The sequence below is a fragment of the Meleagris gallopavo genome, chromosome 9 (genome assembly GCF_000146605.3).
Source record: "Meleagris gallopavo isolate NT-WF06-2002-E0010 breed Aviagen turkey brand Nicholas breeding stock chromosome 9, Turkey_5.1, whole genome shotgun sequence".
NCBI classification, from domain to species: Eukaryota; Metazoa; Chordata; class Aves; order Galliformes; family Phasianidae; genus Meleagris; species Meleagris gallopavo.
Window position 1 is genome coordinate 3,347,632 of NC_015019.2, and position 20,369 is coordinate 3,368,000.

At 45.0% G+C, this 20,369-nt stretch overlaps 1 protein-coding gene across 2 annotated transcripts in view; it reads left to right on the forward strand.

The window, feature by feature from the left end:
• Positions 1-20,369, forward strand: part of DOCK11 (dedicator of cytokinesis 11) — a 69,659-nt gene that overhangs the window by 13,401 nt on the left and 35,889 nt on the right. Inside the window, exons 2-23 of one of the 2 annotated variants that reach the window (XM_010715181.1) lie at positions 1,125-1,241; positions 1,467-1,556; positions 2,229-2,311; positions 2,786-2,855; positions 4,844-4,939; positions 6,711-6,845; positions 7,727-7,904; positions 8,374-8,453; positions 8,731-8,814; positions 10,866-11,006; positions 12,597-12,806; positions 13,081-13,203; positions 13,545-13,627; positions 14,354-14,476; positions 14,649-14,725; positions 15,756-15,940; positions 16,019-16,084; positions 16,262-16,354; positions 16,757-16,880; positions 17,460-17,581; positions 17,916-18,002; positions 18,990-19,079. In XM_010715181.1, coding sequence (XP_010713483.1) covers positions 1,125-1,241; positions 1,467-1,556; positions 2,229-2,311; positions 2,786-2,855; positions 4,844-4,939; positions 6,711-6,845; positions 7,727-7,904; positions 8,374-8,453; positions 8,731-8,814; positions 10,866-11,006; positions 12,597-12,806; positions 13,081-13,203; positions 13,545-13,627; positions 14,354-14,476; positions 14,649-14,725; positions 15,756-15,940; positions 16,019-16,084; positions 16,262-16,354; positions 16,757-16,880; positions 17,460-17,581; positions 17,916-18,002; positions 18,990-19,079 — 2,457 coding nt within the window. The remainder of the gene's footprint in view (positions 1-1,124; positions 1,242-1,466; positions 1,557-2,228; positions 2,312-2,785; positions 2,856-4,843; positions 4,940-6,710; positions 6,846-7,726; positions 7,905-8,373; positions 8,454-8,730; positions 8,815-10,865; positions 11,007-12,596; positions 12,807-13,080; positions 13,204-13,544; positions 13,628-14,353; positions 14,477-14,648; positions 14,726-15,755; positions 15,941-16,018; positions 16,085-16,261; positions 16,355-16,756; positions 16,881-17,459; positions 17,582-17,915; positions 18,003-18,989; positions 19,080-20,369) is intronic. The other variant, XM_010715182.1, reaches the window with a different exon arrangement.

Sequence of the window (20,369 nt, forward strand, 5' to 3'; positions counted from 1 at the left end):
AAGCTTGCCAGGTATGCGCCTGGAATGGTGGAACAACCAAGGAACTATTCATCCAAGTGAAAATATTCACAGTTTGCTGATGATTAAGAAGATTCTGACATTCCTTTTCTAAGAGCGGACAGCCCCACCTGCAAGGGCGTGCTCTCCCTTGGGTACCTGCCAGCCTGGCATCACGTTAGAACCATCTGTAGCATAGCCAGGCACGAGCAGACTTTTAGCTGGAATTCAAACAGAGATAAAATTGGAAATTCCTTCCTCTTTTATTGTAACTGTTCATGTGCATGTGCTGTCATGTGTTTGCTTTCAGTGTACGGAGTAACTTTCTCAACTGCAGTGCCTGATTTGTACTTACAAATGCTGATGTCTAGGGCTGGAGAGCTGAGATGATATTTTCCTGCTTTGGAAGTTGCTTTTGTGGGTTTTTTTTAAGCTCTGTTTTCTGGACTTGTAGCATGAACAGAAGTAGTACAGGAGAAAACGTGCTGGCATTCTCCTAATAGTTTCTAATGATGACTCCAGGGATTTTGGAAAAGTTCCTCTTGCTGCCCAGAAATGTAAATAAGAGCAAAGCCAAACTCTAGAGTTTTCCAGCCATGGGTGTGGTTTATGCAGAGGTCTTTCCTGCATTTCCAGAGGGATCTTCCTTCCACAGAGAGGATCCCTGTGCTGGAATTGCAGGTGGCTTGTTCCCATCCTGCCAGCAGCACCTTTCTAAAGGCTCTCATCACCTCATCTAGTGAAACCAGCTTCATGCTGGTGCAGGAGCCTGTGTTGCTGCTGAGCTCTGCTCATACTGGAGGAAGCTGGAGCTTGCAGCTGTTAAAGCTGCGGCCTGTGGAAGAGGATTTCTTGCTCCATTAAGAAATTAGAGACTATGCCTGGGCAAAAGCAGTGTAGTACTTGCTTTCTTCCTGTAGTTTATAACCAGGCCTGAATAATTTAACCCCTTGTTTCCATCACTGCAAAGCATGGATGCCAGTGCTTCCTTGCATCCAATTGTTGAGTTAATGGGCAATCCATTGGTAACGTGGTTTGAAGACATCTGACTAAATAATGTACAAGATGTTAGTTATCGGTTATTTTATATATATATGTAATGGTTCTCTCTTCTATTTTTCCTACAGGAAAAAACCAAAGTGGTTGAACCCTTGGACTATGAGAACGTGATCCTCCAACGCAAAGTTCAGATCTACAGCGATCCCCTCCGGGACCTGCTGATATTTCCGATCGAAGATGTGTCTGTGAGTTTATGCTGGCTGTTTTTTCTCTTTGAGGCTCGTTCATCTCCAGTCCTGCTTACCTTGGAAAATTTCCACTCTTGGCCACACGTTGATTTTGGCTGTATTACTGACACATAAAAGCAAAAAGACCCCCTGGTGATTTGGGCCCACTGCATTTACTCAAAACAAGCATCAAACCTTGGAGACCCAGTTTGCAATGAAACCGTTTTCCCCTTTTCCCTGCAGCTCTCAGTCATCAGTCGGCAGAGAAGGACTGTCCAGTCTACAGTGCCAGAAGATGCTCTCAAGAAAGCTCAGAGCCTCTTTGTCAAAGAGGTAGGGGCAAAAGTCCATGCAGTTCCTGCCCACAGCATCTTCTCCCTTAGGCAAGGTGTTCTGCTGTAGCTGCTGGTCTGCAAGTTGCAGATTGTTTTTTCTTGCATGGGAAGAGCTGATCTCTGGCAGGGTGTTTGCACGAGCTAGTTCCCACTTGTGCCTCTTGTGCTTCGCTTCTTCCCATTAGGTTTTGTACTCAGACAGTGTGTGTGGCTTGAGCTGCAAGGTGCAGATGTGCAGCAGGGCTGGGCTGCACAGCTTCCCTCGCTGCATCCTGAGTGCTGCAGGTTTGTTCTGCAAAATGCTGCTCTCTAGGACCATTTCCCTGCATGGGCAATGGAAATAAATGCAAAGTGATGGTCGGCATTGAATGAGAGGCACTGCAGTTCTGAGGGCAGGAAATCTTTCGTGGGAAGCAATCCCCTCCCAGATCACTGCTCCTTTTTTCAAGTCTTGGAGCCCTATAGATTCAAAATCAGTAGCTGTGTCTAGCCAGGTGCTGTGTGATTTTTGTCTCCGTACTGAGAAGTTTCCTATGAAGTTCTGTATGGCAGCACAAAATAAGTGAAGCAACCTGCTTACCTCACCCAGCAGCCTGTAAACTTTTGGACTTGTGCATGGTTTTGTTCTGCTTGTCGTAACTCTCAAAGAGCTCAATTGTTTTCCTTCCAGTGCATTAAAACCTACAGCTCCGACTGGCACGTGGTAAACTACAAATATGAGGAATACTCAGGAGACTTTCGGATGTTGCCATGGTAAGTGTCACACTCCCTTGGAATACTAATGTGTGGTCACAGGGCCGTGGTTTGATCAGGCTTAGGAGAAACAGTCAAAGTAGGTCTGTTCTGAAGAGCCTACAGAGAAGGGAGGCAGCAACGGAGCAACAGCATTGATCAAATCATATTAAAATTTGTGAATAATCTTGCAGCCTGATCTGGCTTCTCTTTTAGTGAGATGGAAGGCAGATGGGCCTGCTGCATCCCTGTGCTGCATAAATGCAAGTCAACAAAAACTCCGCAGAGACAAACAGCTAAAACGGAAAGCTAGTTGCGTGGTCTGTGCACTTAGCTTCCACAAGGTGTGCTCAGAAGTTGGCTCTCCCCAGCTGTAAGGGGTGGAGGTCTCCTAGCATCTTCTGCAGAACTTGCTAGTGTAACTGGCATGGGATAGCTGGTGTAGAGGATCTGTGTTCCCCAGTCGTTAACAATTCAAATGTGTTGTGATTTCAGCAAATCCTTCAGGCCAGACAAGATTCCAAGCCACGTGTTTGAAATCGATGAAGACTTTGAAAAAGATGAGGTAAGGAGAAAATCTTTTATATATTCCACTCTAAGATCTGTTAAAAGGCTGATTTCACAAGGCAAAGTCAGAATTCACTTCCCAGCAGTGGTTTTCTGGTGAGGTGCTTCATACTACAGATATGGGGCCAAAACTGAGGCATTGATCTAATTGAAAGTGGGACAAGATAATCTGCCGGAGCCAAGAGTCTCCTAAATTAGATGGAAGATGAGCCATCAAGTTTTTCATGGCTTTTCCATTTGATTCAGTGCAGCAATGAAAGAGGGGGAAAAAAAAAAAGAAAGAAAAAGCCAGCTGACAAACTAAGTAAAATTCTTCATGGCCATAATTTAAAGCAGACAGTTTGGTTTCCAGCCGCATGACACACATAGATACAACTATATCAGGATCCTCTTCTTCAAAAGGCTTGTGCTCTGCCTCAAAATCTGCAGCTCTTACTGTGTATATCACATTTTCTGCAGAAGGAGGGTAGCGCTTTCTTATGTGAAGTTTAATTCACACACTTGGCATTAAGAATTCTTAGATTACAGTGTAAGGAGTTTAATCCAGCTGTTTAAGATCTGCCTGGCACTGAGATGCTGCTGAGGAGCAGACTTAGGAACAGGGAAGGTTCTTTCTTGCAGTGCTGTAGTTCTGGAGAGTTACTTCAGCGTGCTTTTAGTAATTGTTTTGTATCTCCCAGCACACTTCTTGTCTGGACTGAGATAGCTTTTTCCTAGATGGAAATGTATTGTCAAATCTAGCTTTGATTTTTTGGCTGTGTTGTAGTATGTTGTTCACTTAATCCGTTACCTCCTAAATAGTATTTACTTTTGGCTGGAGACAGAGCTGTGTGGTATCTTATCAGCATGCCTCTGAAAAAGTAAAGGGACAAAGATATGCTATCCAAATGTGGTGGAGAGCTTGCTTTCTTCTGATCAGTGTCCCAAATACACAAACAAATGCAGTTACCATTGTTGGTAATGGAAGAGTAGTCCAAATACCTTGGCAGATATTCTGGCATTTATGTCTTTTGGCTTGGCTGTATCTAAAGGCTTCTGTTATAGTTTCCTGACAGAACATTTACATGAGGATATGCAATGGAAATTCATGTAAAAGAATTCTCTTGATTCTCTGGATGAAAAAAATTGAAACGTTATGAAGGAGAAACTGTGGGTTGTTTTACCCAGGGAAATAAAGCATTAGAAACTCTTTTTAATTGGAAGTCTGGCAAGAAAAGAGTTGAAAAGCTGCTGTTTTGGATGCAGGAGATGATATAAAGCAGTGCCTTGATAGCTCATTGGCAAATAGTCAAAGTTCACCTCTGCTGCTGAGTCATCGGAAGGGACAGGGCAAGTTTCTTTCATCTTGTTTCCCTCCGTCCCTAGTGGAGGTCATTGCCAGGTGTGGGTGGAGGGCTGCTCTCCCTTTCTGGGAACACAAGGCAGGACCAAAGGTAAAAATCCCAGCCAATGTGCCAAGAACAGTGCAGCTGTGTCACTTGAAACTTTCTGGTTTGATAAGCGCGAAACAAGTCAGTCACATTTCAGCTATTTGGGTTTGATGTTCTTCTGCCTCAGTTTAAAATGGAAAGTTGATTTATGCAAAAGGAAATGATGAAATGAATCTGAAGTGCTGCATTTTGCAACTGTCCTAAGAGACCATCTAGAAAATGTCCTACTTCCCCAGTTGTTTGAAATACTGCCTAAGGACCAATATGCATTTCCTCATTGCAAAACCCCTGTGCAGCTCTGTCAGCATACATGTATTTTTTCCTTTGAAAGTTGACCCAAACTAGCTTGTTCCTTTGTAGGAAAGAGATGACTCTGAATTTTCTTGGGATAACGCTGTACATGTTAAGTGTGCATTCGACACTATGGGGCTAACTACGTTGCCGTGGTTAACAGTATTGCTTTCCAGTGCAGTCATACCCTTGTGTCCCAGGGGGATTTTACATGGGAGGCAGTTAAGCTGACCTGCTCTTTTTCTGGTCTTTTGCTCTCTTTCAGGATTCCTCATCACTGTGCTCCCAGAAGGGCGGTGTGATAAAGCAAGGCTGGTTGCACAAAGCAAATGTCAACAGCACGATCACTGTTACCATGAGGGTGAGACTTATCCTGTGTTAGGTTAATTGTGAACAAGAAAAAACCTCTTTTAAGTTCAGATCTCATCTCTAAAGGCAGTGGGAGTGCAGGGATGGTTTGGGTGTGTCTACCCCTCTTATAGGGCATCCCAAAATAGGTTGGAAAACGCAGTCTGGAAACAGATCCTTCCCTTCCCAGAATTTAAGCCCAGTGCACTTCAAATCACAACAGGCAAGCTGAGCAAGAAGGCAAAGTGTGCTCAAGTAAACCAAGATTGTTTTCACAATGAGCAGCAGAGGCTAGGAAGAGGAAGGCAATTTAAATAACAAACAGCTGCCCTGCAAAGAGGACTCTCTGAATTGATAGTTTCCTTACTGGTAGGAAATATGTACAGAGAGCAGCTTTAAACTGAAATGACAAGTCTTTGCACTAAAAGCAGGGATGATGTCACTGAGGAGACAGAGCACTACTGACCTCAGAGCAACAGCTGCCTTGTCTCTTGTTCTCCCTTGCACACAATCTGGCCTGACATTGCTTAAGTTTTGCAGTGGAAATTTTTAATAGTTCCACCACAGGTTTTTGCCATGGCAAGAAGCCTGTCCAATGATCCACCATGCAGCTGCCTTCTTACAGCACAGAGAGAATATTGTGTAGTTATCCTCAGCTGTGCAGCTGAGGGATGGCTGCAATGAAGTTCTTTGCTTTGTTGGTAATTGCAGTCTCTGCAGCAAGCTACTTATCTAAATGATGCCAGAGGATACCATTCAGAGGGGGTAGGCACAGTGCTCCCTTCCAGTTCCATGCAAGTGAGCAAGTGGTTTTATTGAACATGTGATTGTGTCAGCAGTGACTGGGGGCACAGAGTTACTGGCAGTCTCCCATCTGGGTGAAAAATGTTCTTTGTAGCTATTCCATGTATCCAGAACAGTGGGAACACTTAGAGCTTTACAGTGCTGCTTCACCCTGGGGTGCTTCGTGGTTCTGCTAAGAGTGACATCCAGCCCCTGTGAGATGCACCCCGTGCCTCACACACCTGCCAGCATATGGTGCTGTCTTAATTGCTGCCAAAATGCTCTCTTGAATTATAGTCCAGTGCCTATGGGCTGACAAGTGTGAAGGAAGGTGTTCTGAGAGAAAGCTGGAGAGTGTGCTGGCTAATTAATTAATTCAGTCTTCATAACAATAACTCAAACATACAAATACCTTTCTCAAACTTACTGCATTTGAGGTGAGAACTGAACACGCTAAGCCAAAGCCAGATCATGAAAACAGATGTGTTAGAAAAAAATGGCAACACAAAACCACAATAAATGAAACCACGAGCACTTGCATGGATTGCAGTGTTCTTTGGCTTGCATTTGAGGGCTAGGAATTTCCATGTGTCTGTTACAAAGTCTTCTGGAGGCTTACTTTGTAATTCTGAGGTCTTTATCAAAAAAAACCTCTAAAAATACATGCTGGAGGGCAGGATGAATCTGTTGCCCTGATCTAAATTTGCCATGTGCACAAACTGAGGCTGGAGCCAGCTGAGAGATGAGCTAGAAGCCCTGGGGCTTTGCTTTAGATGGACAAAATCATAATAACAACAAAGACATTAAAATTAAAGCAGATGACAAAGTCTCTCATTACAAAACCAAGTCATTCTCAGAGGGGTGCATCTACAACACTCAAGGGTCATCAGTGCTTCTTGTTAACAGTATTTTCTCAATAGCAGGAGGGCAGAAACTGAGATGTTGCTTGTGATATCCAGCAGAGCGAGTACTTTCATGAGTGAGATGTTATACTTTTGCAGGTATTCAAGAGGAGATATTTTTACCTGTCACAACTCACAGATGGCTCCTACATTCTTAATTCCTACAAAGATGAGAAAATTTCAAAAGAATCCAAAGGCTGTATTTTCCTGGATGCTTGTAATGATGTTGTCCAGGTAGGTGTGCCTGTACTTGGGCTTATGCTTTGCAAGCTCAGAGATGGAAATGTTCACTGTGACACTGAGAGGTGAAAGAAGAGCTTACCAACTAACCCAAATGTGCAGCCCTTCGGGTGTACCACTCCCAAAGTGCCTGTAAGGTTTTAGAAGAAGGTATTTTTACTGGGCTTCAACTTGGGTTGAGAGCCAAGTGTAGCAGTGCATCACTGCTGTGCCTTCTGCTGTTCCTGTCAGAGCTGAAGCTCCAAGCACCGAGTGTGGCAGAGCTGCACAGCAGCTTGAATTACTTTGGCTGTTTGCTTCAGCACAGATGAGTCAGAGCTGTGCATTTCCATTTATCTTTCTGAACACAGCTAACGCAGAAGCGAAGATGTCTTGGTGATGTACAGGATGCACTGCCCAAGTTGCATCAGATTCGCCTGTGTTTCTCATTGGGAAGTGCTGTTTAAAGACAGAGATCAGAAAATTATACTGAACAGCTTTCCTCTAAGATAGATTCCTCTAAATGTGCCACATTACTTATTGTGTTGGACAAATCCAACTCCTGGCTTCTCTGGGTAAATATTAAAGGTCTAATGACATAAGAGGGAGCCTGCTGCTGTTCCTCAGTGCAATGTCTGTGGTTCATTCTGGCTTAATTCCACTCTCAGAGTAACTGGCAGCTTTGGAGCTGTACTGCACATGATTGCAACCATACAGCCCTCTCTTAATACTGCAGCAGAGGTACCGAGGAGGGTCCTTGTGTGGTGAGGTGATTCTTCTCCCTGTCGTAGTATTTCAGTTCAGGTTGCTTTTTCAGAGAGGAGCTTTGCAGAAGGTACTGTGCTGATTTATTGAGGGAGGCGTAACACAAAACTTGCCCTTTCTTCTTTGTTCAGTGTCCCAAAATGCGCCGCTATGCGTTTGAACTCAAGACGATAGATAAGTACAGCCACTACCTTGCAGCTGAAACAGAGCAGGAGATGGAAGAGTGGCTGGTGACACTGAGGAAGATCATTCAGAGCAATAGTGAGAGTTCGGTGCAAGAGAAGAAAGATACTGTGGAAGCTGCACAAGGTCAGTTTATAAATCAGTACCTGCCTTCATCCTTCTCTAGCAGGAAGCAAGCAGGGTGCCTGCAGAAGCATCCATTTTTCTTTGTGGATTAATTGCAAGTGTTGTGGCTGACAAAGGATGCTGTGCCAAATGGCTTAGTGTAATGCAGACAATATTCTGAAGGATAAAAGTGGAGAGAAACATGACCCTTTCTCTGGATGGGAAATCCATGGCAACGTTTCAAGACCCCTGGAAAGTTGGATCTGAGCTGAAGGTCTGCTTTGGAAAAATCTAGCAGGCTGTTAATAGTACATTCTGCTATTAGTAACGTATGGAAAAATCTTATATCCAAGTGGAAAAGTCTCCATAAATTATCCATAAACTATTTTTGTGCTATTGTAAGCAAATATTGCAGGATGCTTTCTGGCAGAGGAAAATAGAATGGTGCTCCTGCAGTTGTTTTGAACATCTGCTTTTCGTGTCCTTGCAGATGATGAATCAAGCACGCAGGGAAAATCAGAAAACATCCTGGAAAGCTTGGAGAGAAGCATGCATCCAGAGCTGATGAAGGTACTGTGTTTGCAGGGATCACTCTCCCAGCCCCATCTGTAGCTCTCTCCACCATTTCTATCTCCTGCATGATCCAGAGTGCAGCTGTCTATTTCTGTCTGCTTTCTCAGTTCAGCAGAGCTGCATTGCCTTACTCTGAGGTGTGCTGGTGGATGCAGCTGGGAAGCCTTGCACTGCCACAAAGGATACCTGAAAAATATTTATTTTATTTTCTCCCATTCTTTCATTGAATGGATGTCAGGCCAGGCAGTAATATCAATGCTTTTCTTTGTCCTAGTATGGAAGAGAAACAGATCAGCTGAACAAACTGAGCAGAAATGATGGAAGACAAAACCTCTTTTCTTTTGACCCAGAAGTCCAGGTAAACCTTCCCCCGTTGGCAAATGTGAGGTTTTGCTCCCTTGGCATCGTGCCTCCCCTATTTCCTTAAACAACCACAGCATTTGCCTGCAGATACAGCATGTTTTTCGGCAGGTTGGAGAATAAGAGTTCAGCCTACATCCGTGTCAACGAGGTCTGAACAAATCAATGCTCACCTGATAGCTCAAATAAAAGGAGCATTTGCAGTAGCCCCCCACGTGGCCTTCTTCCAACTTTTCTGGCTTCTGTGATGCATTTTGTTGTTTCTGTATCTCAAACTCATCGTTTGGGCCTCTTGGAGGGTCCCGCAGTGGGGCAGAAGCAGCAGAAGTGGGATTGCAAGGAGAGCTGCAGTGCTGCATGAGCTCAGCACATCTGGAGGAGTGAACAGTGATGCTAGAGGTGAACTGCAGAATTTTCACATGTGGGGAGGTACAAGCAGAAGAAACTCCACACACTGTTCTAATGCCCAAAATAGGGGATTGGACACTATTTGGTTTGTTTTCTGCTCAGCTTTGACCTCTCTGCTGAGCTCTCTGCCAAGACCCAGCTGTGGGATTTCAGTGGAATGAGCTGCAATTGTTAACATAATTGCAGAGAATTGTTCCAAGTCCTTTCTTAGTTTCTGGTTCCCTTTCTGGAACGGTTTTTGCTAGTTCACACCTGTGAAGAAAAACATCCTGGTTTAAGAGGAAGTGTAATTAGGCTTTAAAAAGTTTAATTGTACTAGATGAGCTTTTTTCCTGACACCTCTTTAAAGTATTTGACAGATAGTCCTGAGGCATCCAGGAGAGATTTAGGTGTGTTTTTTTTGTTTGTTTGTTTTTTGTTTTTTTGTTTTGGTTTGGTTTGGTTTTTTTGTTGTTGTTTTTTTTTAAGAGAAGCTTGAAGAAGTTTCCTATTACTTAATCAAATAATAAAAATGAAAATATCATTCAGTGCAGCACACAGAACTTTTTTTTTTTTAAATTTTTGGCTAGATTTTCTGCCCTCTCAACGTACACAGAGCTCCACATCATGGTGTGGGTCAGTCAGATCTGCTCTTAGACTGGACATCCAAAATCACCTCCCTCAGTGCAATGTGTACGTGCTTGTGTGCCTGCTGCTAAGGAAACTGGGAGAAGGAACATACACATGCAGTGTACTTTCCTCGTAGAAAGGGAATGGAGAAAACAGTGGGAAGAGTTTCTCAGAATCAGATGAACAATTGTACCCTGTTTTGTATAAACTACTTGATTGTGAGATCCGTGTCTCACTTTTGCAAGCAGGTTCTGCAGAATTTGAGGGAGAAAAAGCAAATAGAACCGTGCCAGATTGTCACTGAGAGATGTGCTGATGTTTAGGGGGGTTGGTAGCTGTGTCCCTGGTGCCCAGGACAGTGGGAGAGATGAAGGTTATGAGTCTTTCCCTGGCTGATGGCATTTTGGTCACATATGTGCCTGCTCTCTGAGAAGGGTGGGCACTGAGGAACTAACTAGCCATGCGTGTGCTGGGTTAGGAAGGATGCAATTATAACCAAAGCTGTTTGGATTTCCCAGCCAGCTCTGCGGGCAGCCCTTGTTGTTGCTAACCATACCACTTACTGCCGTGCATCTAGAAATGCATTCAGTTCAAGATGTTCATGATCCCAAAGGCATGTGCCTTCTCTCTATTTCAGGCACAGAGACCATCTCTTAAACTAGTCAAATCTTTTAAGTGAAAGATACTTTTCTGAGGGTAACAACGGCTTATATTCCGCTTCCTTCCCCAAGCTCTAAATGGTGTTTTGGGAAGATCCCCAGGGTTACAGCAAAGCAGGAAGGAACTGAAATCATTCTGAGGTTTAGTTTTCTGTGCTCTACAAACCAGATTGCTAAAAACTGATACATCCCCATGAATTGAGCGCATTTGTGTAACATCACAAAGTGGCACTCATCTGTGAACGTCTTGTACTTTTTGCACCACTTAAACAAAAATGGTCAAGATCGTACTGGCTGTAATGTCACCCCTTAACATTATTTGGGGGTATCTTTTCTTTTTTAATGAGACCGCATTTGTTTGTTTGCTGTCTAGAGGCTTGACTTCTCGGGGATGGAGCCGGACGTGAAGCCATTCGAGGAGAAGAGCAGCAGGCGCTTTGTGGTCTGCTGCCAAGATTTGTCCCTCAACCTCCTTGCTCAGCTCAGCGACCAGTCCGAGGGAGGACCCACCAACGTAAGGAGAGCTCTGGCATTTCCTGCTTTGTCTACTGGCAACAAAAACCTATGGCAGGTTGATGTGGATGGATAAAGGAGTCCCATTCTGCCATGAGCTATGGTGGGGCCTGGGCAGGTGCTGTCTGCTGGCCCAGGGTCTTTGCAGGGTTTGCCTGCCTTGGTATTCTGGTGTTCCAGATATGTCTTGGGATGGAGTTGCCCTAACATATCTTGGCCTGCCAGGAACTGGGAATACTAGGAAGCCAGAGGTTCAGGGGCACAGGGAACAGGAACTGTGTTTGCAGTATTCTGGATCCCCACGAAAGTCCTGTTGGTAAATGATTAACTCCATCTCCAAGGCACCCATTGCTGTGTTTTATTTCATTTCCTCTAATGGCAAGGGATTTCCCTGTTCTGAAATCTCCTGTCTCCCAGACCAATACTATTCACAGCCACTTTATTATATCCATTTGTTATTGTGCCAAAGCTGTGCCTTAGCCTAAAAAGCTTTTCCTTGTATCTAGCTTGCAGCTCAGAAAATTATAGCTAGCAATTATATCTCTTCTCTGGCTTTGGTCTGCCAGGCTTGAACAAACCACTCTCCTCCAGTCTTTTCTCCCATGACATTCTCCCTATTACCATGTCCTGCATCAGAGTCAGCCCTTGACACAAGGGTGCCCAGAGCAGCAGATAGCATTGCAGAGCTGGGAGGCAGCAGCACCAGCTGACCACTCTGTGCTGATGGTATCGCGGTCCTGGTGGGATCAGCCAGCACACCAAACCTGTTGTTCAGTCCCTCCCAGGAGATGAATGCATTACTGATAACAGATTGATATTATTCGATTGATATTATCAGCCCAGTGCTGGACCTAATCAGCATGTTTTTAGTATTGAGGTAATTTTAGTATTGAGGTAATTCCTCCAACTTATGCTGTAACATCTCAGATGTGGTACAGCCTCTCTTCAAGCCTTCACTTTTATCCTTATGTGGACAACAGTTTCTGGGATCATTGAACTGAAAACACATGGTATTGTTGCCACTTGCATTGTGCTGTTAAAGTCCATAGCTACAAAACAAGCTGAGCTTGGTGCAAGACAGCCTTCAGCTGTAGAGCAGCTCCCCACATGTAGATTTTGCACATAGAATTCCCAGCCTTGTGCTAGCTCTCCTGGCTGGGAGGTGGTTTGCACCTACTTTGCTTCTGTGCCCCCGTGTGTAGCAGCAAGGGAATGTTCTCAGTGTCTGCAGATGGGCCATCTGGAGCTGATGGACTTCAGGCAATAAAAGGTGTTTTCCAGCATGTGAACATAAACATGCTTTCTGTCCCATTACCAGGGTCAAACAGCTCTAACTGAGTAATTTGGATCATTTTTTCTCCAAACTTGTAGTTTATCATTTATAGAAAATTCCCTCCATTTTTCTAATGAAAGCCTTTTTTAAATTGATTAGATCAAAACATAAGATACTGAAGGAGAAAAGTGGGTTTATGAATTTATAAATCAAATAAGCATGAATTGTAAGAATGGCATGGCTGGTGGGAAAAGCAATGCATGTGAATAACCTTGAGTTGGTACCACGCACTTTTTGACACACAGATTCCATTTGCAGGTTGAGCCCTTTTTTCTCAGCTTGGCGTTGTTTGACCTGAAAAATAACTGCAAGATTTCTGCAGACTTCCACGTGGACCTGAACCCTCCATCTGTCCGTGACATGCTGCTGGATACATCAGCTTCCAAGGTGGAGGATGTAAAGGGGCGTTCGCCAGGCGAGAGCCTCGTGCATGGGATCCCTGAGTCCTGCCTGCGCTACATAAAACGGGTGAAGAACTGACTTTGTCCTCTTGTTCTGTGTCTCTGTGAGGCTGTGGCTGTTCAGTAGCTTCATTTTTTGGTCAGTCTCAGCCTGATTGCTCCTGTGGGCTCACAGGCACCAGCTAGAATTCTTCAGGAGCTGACCATTCTCAAGCCTTGATAGCTCCAGTGGCCCATCCATGGCATCTGTGTCCCCTCTGGGAGAGGACAATCAGGGCCAAACCCAGAGCTACAAGTAGGGTACCCCACTTGCTGACAGTCTCCCATCTTGTCTGTTGTAGGGTGTTTTCTCTGTGACCGACCCGCATGCGGAGATCTTCCTGGTGGCCCGCGTGGAAAAGGTGCTGCAGGGCAGCATTACACACTGTGCAGAACCATACATGAAAAACTCGGACCCAGGGAAGGTGAGATGGGGCTGTGGGGGGGGTCTGCTTAGCGATACTGCATGCTGCTGTGGGCAGCAGTGTGGTCTGTAACATGGGATGTTTCTGCCGCTCTTTAGCTGCTTTCTGGCAAAGTCTGATCTCCATACATTCTGCTGCCTGTACTGTAATAAATCTGCATGGTGTGAGGTGACAGGGATTTTCTATCAGCTCCTCAGGCCATGCTATGCTGTGTGTATGCAGCGCTGTGCGTTGTGAAATACAGAGCATCTCCTCCCTGGAGAACACAGCCCTCTCTTTTCTTTTCCCAGCGCAGCATGGAAGCAGTGGCACGTGCTCACCTTCTCTCTTGTGTTTTTCAGACAGCCCAGAAGGTCCATAAGGTGGCCAAGCAGGTGTGCAGCCGTCTGGGGCAGTACCGGATGCCCTTTGGCTGGGCCGCCAGGTTAGTGGCCTTGAACCGTGGTTTTCCTGGGTTGGGAGCTGCTGCTGTCAGTGATTTGGGACAGCATCAGGCTGATGTGGCTGAGTGGGCTGAGGGCCAAGCTGCTGAAGTCAGTGAGGCTGCATGGAAGCAACAGAGGGCAGAATCTGGCCCTGACTTCTCAGGCAGAACGTGGATTGGCCTGAAATATACTCTCTAGAATTAGAAACAAAATATTAAATAGTAAACAGTTCTGGGAACACTGTAACCTTCCTGCTGACCTGCAGCTACTGATTTCAAAGCAGAACATCCCACAGGCCTGTCCCGTGCTACTGTGAGAACTGGTGCAGAAATTACTCCCTGGCACCATACATTGCCAGGGAGGGGACAAAAGCAGAGACAAGCAGCAGTTACATCTCTGTCTCTGGCTCTGCTTTAATTAATGTTCTTGGGAACAACTGGAGATAGTGACTGTATTTCATTGCTGTTATTTCAGTGTTAACTCCCTTAAAACTCATGTCAAAAGAAGGCCCTACAGGCAAGTTCAGTTCTCTGCCACCACCTCCTGTTGCTAAATTGCCATTTGGTGCTGACACAAGGGGCAATAATGACATGGGAACACCAAATGACTGTCATAGTGGATAGGGATTTGGTGGTGTGCAGCTTGCCATGTGTATTCTGAAGCTTGATTGTCCTATGCCTGCATCTTTACCATCATTTAGGGAATGTGTCTCTTCTTTTCTGCAGACCGGTGTTCAAAGACTCCCAGGGCACTCTTGATGCTGAAGGAAAATTCTCGCCCTTGTACAAGCAAGACAGTGGCAAACTCTCGAATGAAGATATGCTGAAGCTATTAGCAGAGTATAAGAAGTAAGCCTGGTGCAGAGGCTGAACAGGCCTTTTAACATACATTTTTAAGCAGTAGGTGTAAGCACAAGATAACAATTTCTAAAATACTCAAGAGGTAACTAAAAGCCCTGCTGATGGGTTCAGCACTTGAATTTTCAAAATTCATCATCTCACTCCTTTCTTCCTAATGCAGACCAGAGAAGACAAAGCTGCAGATCATTCCAGCCCAGTTAAATATTGTCATCAAGGACATCCCACTGGACTTCACAAGTAAGTATTTTGGATTTGAAAATAAATGCTGATGGTGCTAGCCTCGGGAGTTAGTGCTTGTATGGGGAGCTTTTCTGTTTCATTAGCAAGAATATCTTGGGGTTGAAATAAGAAATCAGTAATTCAACACAACCACTGACTTGTTTTTCTGATGGATTCTGTGGAGAGATGTGGTCTAAGTGCAGAGATTCACCTGAGGGTGTCACATTCTGCATGGCTGTCACATCCTAAATCTAAAGGAAGACGCCTGTCTGCTTTTGCCATTATTATTACATTGAGCTCAGATAACATTTTTGATCCATAACATTATGTGTTCAGTTTGATTCTCCACACTTGTGGTGTGTTCAGTGTCACATCACAGGATCATCCCATATTCTGTCATGGATTCTGTCATCTGTTTCCCTGTCTAAAAGACTTTTTAGCAGGCTGCCTTTCCTCTCCCTTTCCTCCAACACCATGACTTGAGTTAAAAACTCTCTTGATGGAAGCAGAGGGTGGAAAAGTTCTGACACTGCAGGACTTGTGCACTTTGAGAAGTCAGTCTCAAGCTGTCATTTCAGAAGTCCATCTTCTTTGGTCATGTGGTCATGTGGCATTTTTTATAAAGCAGTAACAGGTCAGATTTCTGGAATCTTAAGATGGAGGTGCTGAGCAGAGCAGCCATCCCTGCCCAGACGTGGGAAGTCCAAAAGGCCCTTTGACTTTCCCCAGAGCTTCAGTGAAGTGACACTTCTGCAGTCCCCTCTGGCAAGAAGAGCAGAGCCCTGTGGTTCCTGTGCACCCATCTTTTCTCAGTGTTGCTAGTGCAGCTGGGGACCTCAGATGTTACATGATTGAGAGGAGAATTTCCCCCTAATTATTTTTACGGAGTGAGCCACACCTTGGTGCCTGGTCACACGTGTGGCCCTCTGGTATGGAGAGAACTGAGTTCTTGGGAGCAATGGCAGTTTCAGACCTGCAAATTTCATGACACATGAGCTGTGCTTCCCATGTTTGTGCAGCATGTGCTCATCCTTTCCTTCTCTTTTAGATTGTGTGACAGCTTCTTATATTCCTATAAAGCCTTTTGAGAAGAGCTGTGAGAACATTGCAGTTGAAGTGGAGGAGCTTGTCCCAGAAGTTGCAAAATACTGTTATCCCTTCACTGTCTACAAAAACCACCTGTATGTGTACCCCTTGCATCTGAAGTATGAGAACCAGAAGGTGTTTGCAAAGGTGAGTGACTTGGTGGGCTCTGGAGTGATGCTGCTGACCTGTGGATGTGGCTCATCCTCCTCTTTTCTTCTAATTCAGGCAAGGAATATTGCTGTCTGCATTGAGTTCAGGGATTCAGATGAAGCTGATGCCAGGCCATTAAAGGTGGGTACCTTTTATTTCTAGTGACCTGGGGCTGACATTTGTTTGCAGCTTCGTACCATATGCCAACCAGGCTGAGCAGAACAATAGGAAAACAGTTTCCATGCTCACTGTTTCCATTCGGTCATCTAATTTAGGGTGGCAGCAGCCCCGAATCAAGCTTCTCATTTGTATTTCCAGTGTATCTATGGCAAACCTGGAGGCCAGCTCCTGACATCCAACGCTTATGCAGCTGTGCTGCATCACAACCAGAGCCCGGAGTTCTACGACGAGGTAAAGCAAAATGGTGGGAAATAAACTTTCCTGGGTGCTACAAAGCCAAGCAGCTTTTCAGGATACATCTGTTTCCAGGGCTGGGGGAAATACAGGTTAAAAAACAAACATCATCTCTTTGCCCCTCAGTAGAAGAACCCAGCAGAGCCAGAGATTTTATCAATTTTTAATGCCAGTTTGTTTTCTGCTGTTTTTACTGTCATGCTTTGTGCACTCCAATCACACACCACCATTAATAAGTAATGTGCAAATGTGCTGAAAATGTTAGTTGGGAGTTATTTAAGATGGTAGTAGTCTGTCTTGTAAAACTGCATAAAATGTAACATTTGTGAAATAAAATAGAACTTAAAGTACTATTCCGTGATTAAAAATACAGCCTTACCTATCATGATATCATTTTAGATTAAAATTGAGCTTCCAATTCACCTCCATCAAAAGCATCATTTGCTTTTCACCTTCTATCATGTCAGCTGTGAAATTAATACAAAGGCAACATCGAAAAAACAGGACACCATTGAAACTCAAGGTATGTTCACTCCTTACATTACTTCTGCTGGAGCATAATATTTGACTACAACACTTTTCTGTCTATGTTTTCTTTTATGGGAGCATCCTAAGAGAAACTGTGGGTTTAAGCTGTGTATGGTGAAGCTCAAATTTTGCTGCTGGTACCAAACATTGATGTATGAATGGGGAAATTGTCAGTCAAGTCACTATCAAGCACTTGGCACAAGATCAGGGCCTCAGGGGCCACTCCTGCCAACATTGGGCACGTGTAAAAGACTGAAGTCCCTCTGGTTGGGATGCTTCTCCTTCCAACTGGTCTTTGGGCAACTAAAGGACCTTTGCCACTTTGCTGAAGGCTTGCACATCATTTCTGCTCCTCAAACCCATTCCTGATCTCCGTTGTGCTGAATTTTGTTCACTGAGTCAGCAGGTAAAATATGTTTTAGCAAGGCTGATATGATTGATCCCTGCTTGGTAGGAGCCACTTGCACAACTGTGAGTTGGATTTTTGTAGGGCGAGATACAGCTGTTTTTGGAGCTTGAACTAACTATACATCACTGTGTGTCTGCTAATTTTGTCCATTGGTTTCCTCTGCAGTGGGATACGCTTGGGTCCCGTTGCTGAAGGATGGACGGATTGTCACCCTGGAACGGCATTTGCCTGTTTCATCCAACCTTCCACCTGGCTACCTGGGTCTTGGGGACACAGAGTCACGAAGGGTAGGGAAGACATTAAAAAATGGGCTTAAACATAAAGGGAAAAGGAAAGCTGAGCTTCTGCTGCCCCCGCAGTTTCTGGGCTTGTGCTTGTGCGTGGCTGGAAAGATCATCACAGAAGTGTAGCCCTCAAAACTGGTGTGTTTTGTGATAGGTTGGATTGGGCTGTTGCACATGGTGCACAGCAGGAGAGTGGACGTGTTCTGTGAGCATGTTCTCATGTCACTGGGGGTCCCCATTCCACCTCAAGCTTACCTTCTCACCCCTTGTCTGCCCGCACACAACCACCTTCTTCCCACAGTCTGAAGCCAAGTGCATGAATGTTGTCTGTTCACAGCAGTCCAGCGTGGATGCAAAGTGGGTGGATGGAGCAAAGCCACTCTTTAAAGTCAGAATCCACTTGGACTCAACCATTTACACCCAGGTAGGTTGGGCATGTTATCTGTGTAGACTTTTAACACAAAAGCAGAGGAAGGATTTGCTGTATCTCTGCTGCTTCTCTGCTGTTTGCAGAGCAGTGCTGTGATACTTCTCTAGCAGCAGGTCTGGGATTCATTGCCTGGGTTTTCTGCTTTGTCAGGGTGTGATGAGACAGTTGTGCGAGTGAATGAGCACTGGGAGGTGCTGGTGTTATGTTGGCTAGAGGCTCTGTAACTGGCAGGACAAGGGAAACATTTGAATGAATGAACTGCTTCAATGGCATGGAAAGGAAAATAACTGGTGGAGATGAAAGATTTCCCCCAAACATTAGGCTGTTCATTGCCATACGAAAAAGAAGTTTTCTGACTACAGCAGACACTTGTCACAAGAAAACCAGATTCCTCATTTCCCTTTGAAACCAGTTTAGGCTGTTTAACCTAGTCCTTAAGTGTTCTGCTGACTTTCAGTGGTGATGGACTTCCCTAAGCTTCATGTGACGTGCAGCAAAGATTCCTAGCAGATGCTCCAGGGCACTGCCTGTCTGCACTGCCCATAGGGAAATGCCCTTGGCAGGGCTTGATGTCCTGTGCTGGATGTGATCAGCTGCATTTACGTTCACTGCAACTTGTTTTCAGCATAATCTAAACCTGTTCTAAAGTCTTACTGATTTTGTACAGCATGTTATCTCCACTTCCCTTCAAAATACATTCCCAGATCCTTTTCGGGATTAAGTAACCCAGTAATTAACTTTATCCTGGGAGGAGGAGGGAGAAGAATGGGGAAGCAATGGCAATCATTAAGAGTTGCAGCAGTGCTGTAGTCCTGGGGGGGTGGCAGCTGGGGACCAAAAAGTGCCAGTGATAATGACAGGGAGCTTGCTATGGACATGGTCTGTCAGCTGCGGATCTGTGGAGTTTCAAATGTAAGCTAGAAAGCAGGGACTGACAAAGACTGAGGCTGCAGCACTGAACTTGCTTTTCATCTTTTCCAGGACATGCACTTGCACAAATTCTTCCAGTACTGCCAGCTGGTTCAGGCAGGTGTGAAGGAAGTCCCTGGAGAGCTTGTTAAATACCTGAAGGTGAACAATGCCTGTCAGTGAGCTTTATGTTTTTCTGCATCATCAGTAAATACCTGGAGCCCTATTCTGTAGGAACACACACTTGGGCAGTGCTGGGATCGGTTGTGCAAGATCCTCACCTTTTCTTACTGACACGACCTTCTGCTGTCTGTGTGCTGCTTCCTGCTACCTTTCCCAGGAGATGAAACAAGTCAGCATCACCCAGCAGTGCTCATGGCACAGCCTCCTCAAGGAGGAGCAAACTTGAATGCTCCCCCCCAGCTGCCCTACATCCAATTGAAACTTTTAAAACTGTAGCACGATTCCTCTCTTTCAGGAATAAATCCATTCAAATCAGGACTTTTTTCAGGCCGAAAAAGATCAGTGAGATTGCAGCTTGGTGAAGTTTCACCATAGATGGGCTGTGACCCCAGACCCAGCTTTTCAGCACTCACTGCAGCATGAGTAAGGGCACTGGAGAGAGTCCAGCAAGGCTTTTGAAGGGGCTGTGTTCCTTGGCTCTTCAGCATCCTTGCTTCCTTCCAAGCTTCCTGTGTTTGAGATTGCTGTTGTAGCAACAGCTCCACTTCCAGTGGTGGGGATTTATCATCACGGAGTTACTGGGTGTGTTTCACACAGTGTACAAATACCCTAACCAAAAATATAGCGGATTTGGGAGCCAAGCATTAAAAGAGCAGTTGCTTTGACCTCACTGCAGTCTGCAGACAGGGAGACATTTCCTTACTGACCACAAGTGGGAGCTTCTTACTTCTGCGACATCAGTAATTTCAGTAATTTAAATATTTACATACAGATTTAAGACTTAGATTTGCAGTTTAAAAACTGAAAATGAAACACATCATCTTTTCTGGACTCATATCATGATACTCAGGCAAAAGAGGGCTATGTGATGGGTGAATGGTGCATGCACCAGATGATCCTGACCTTCACCAGATCTTAAATCCCACTTCCAATAGTAAGCTGTGACCTCTAGAGAAAGGTCTCACTGCAAGCTATTGGGTATCAGATCTTTGTAAAGGCATTTGGGAAAATGGGACTTCATCCCATCAAGTAGCAAGAAGAGTTGGCAGCAAAACTTCAGCCTTAAGTTCTGGGTCATTGGGGTCAGCTTATAGCATGTGATTTCTAATTAAGTCACAGCTGCCTTGGCACATCTTAGAGGAAGATTAATACCTGCCAGGAGTGATTCACGCTGCTCCCTGAGGGCACGCAGCCGGGATCCATCAGTTGGAAGCAGGCAGTGAGCACTGCTTGGGATCCAAGTCCCCCTGTCCTCTGGCAGTCTGATGT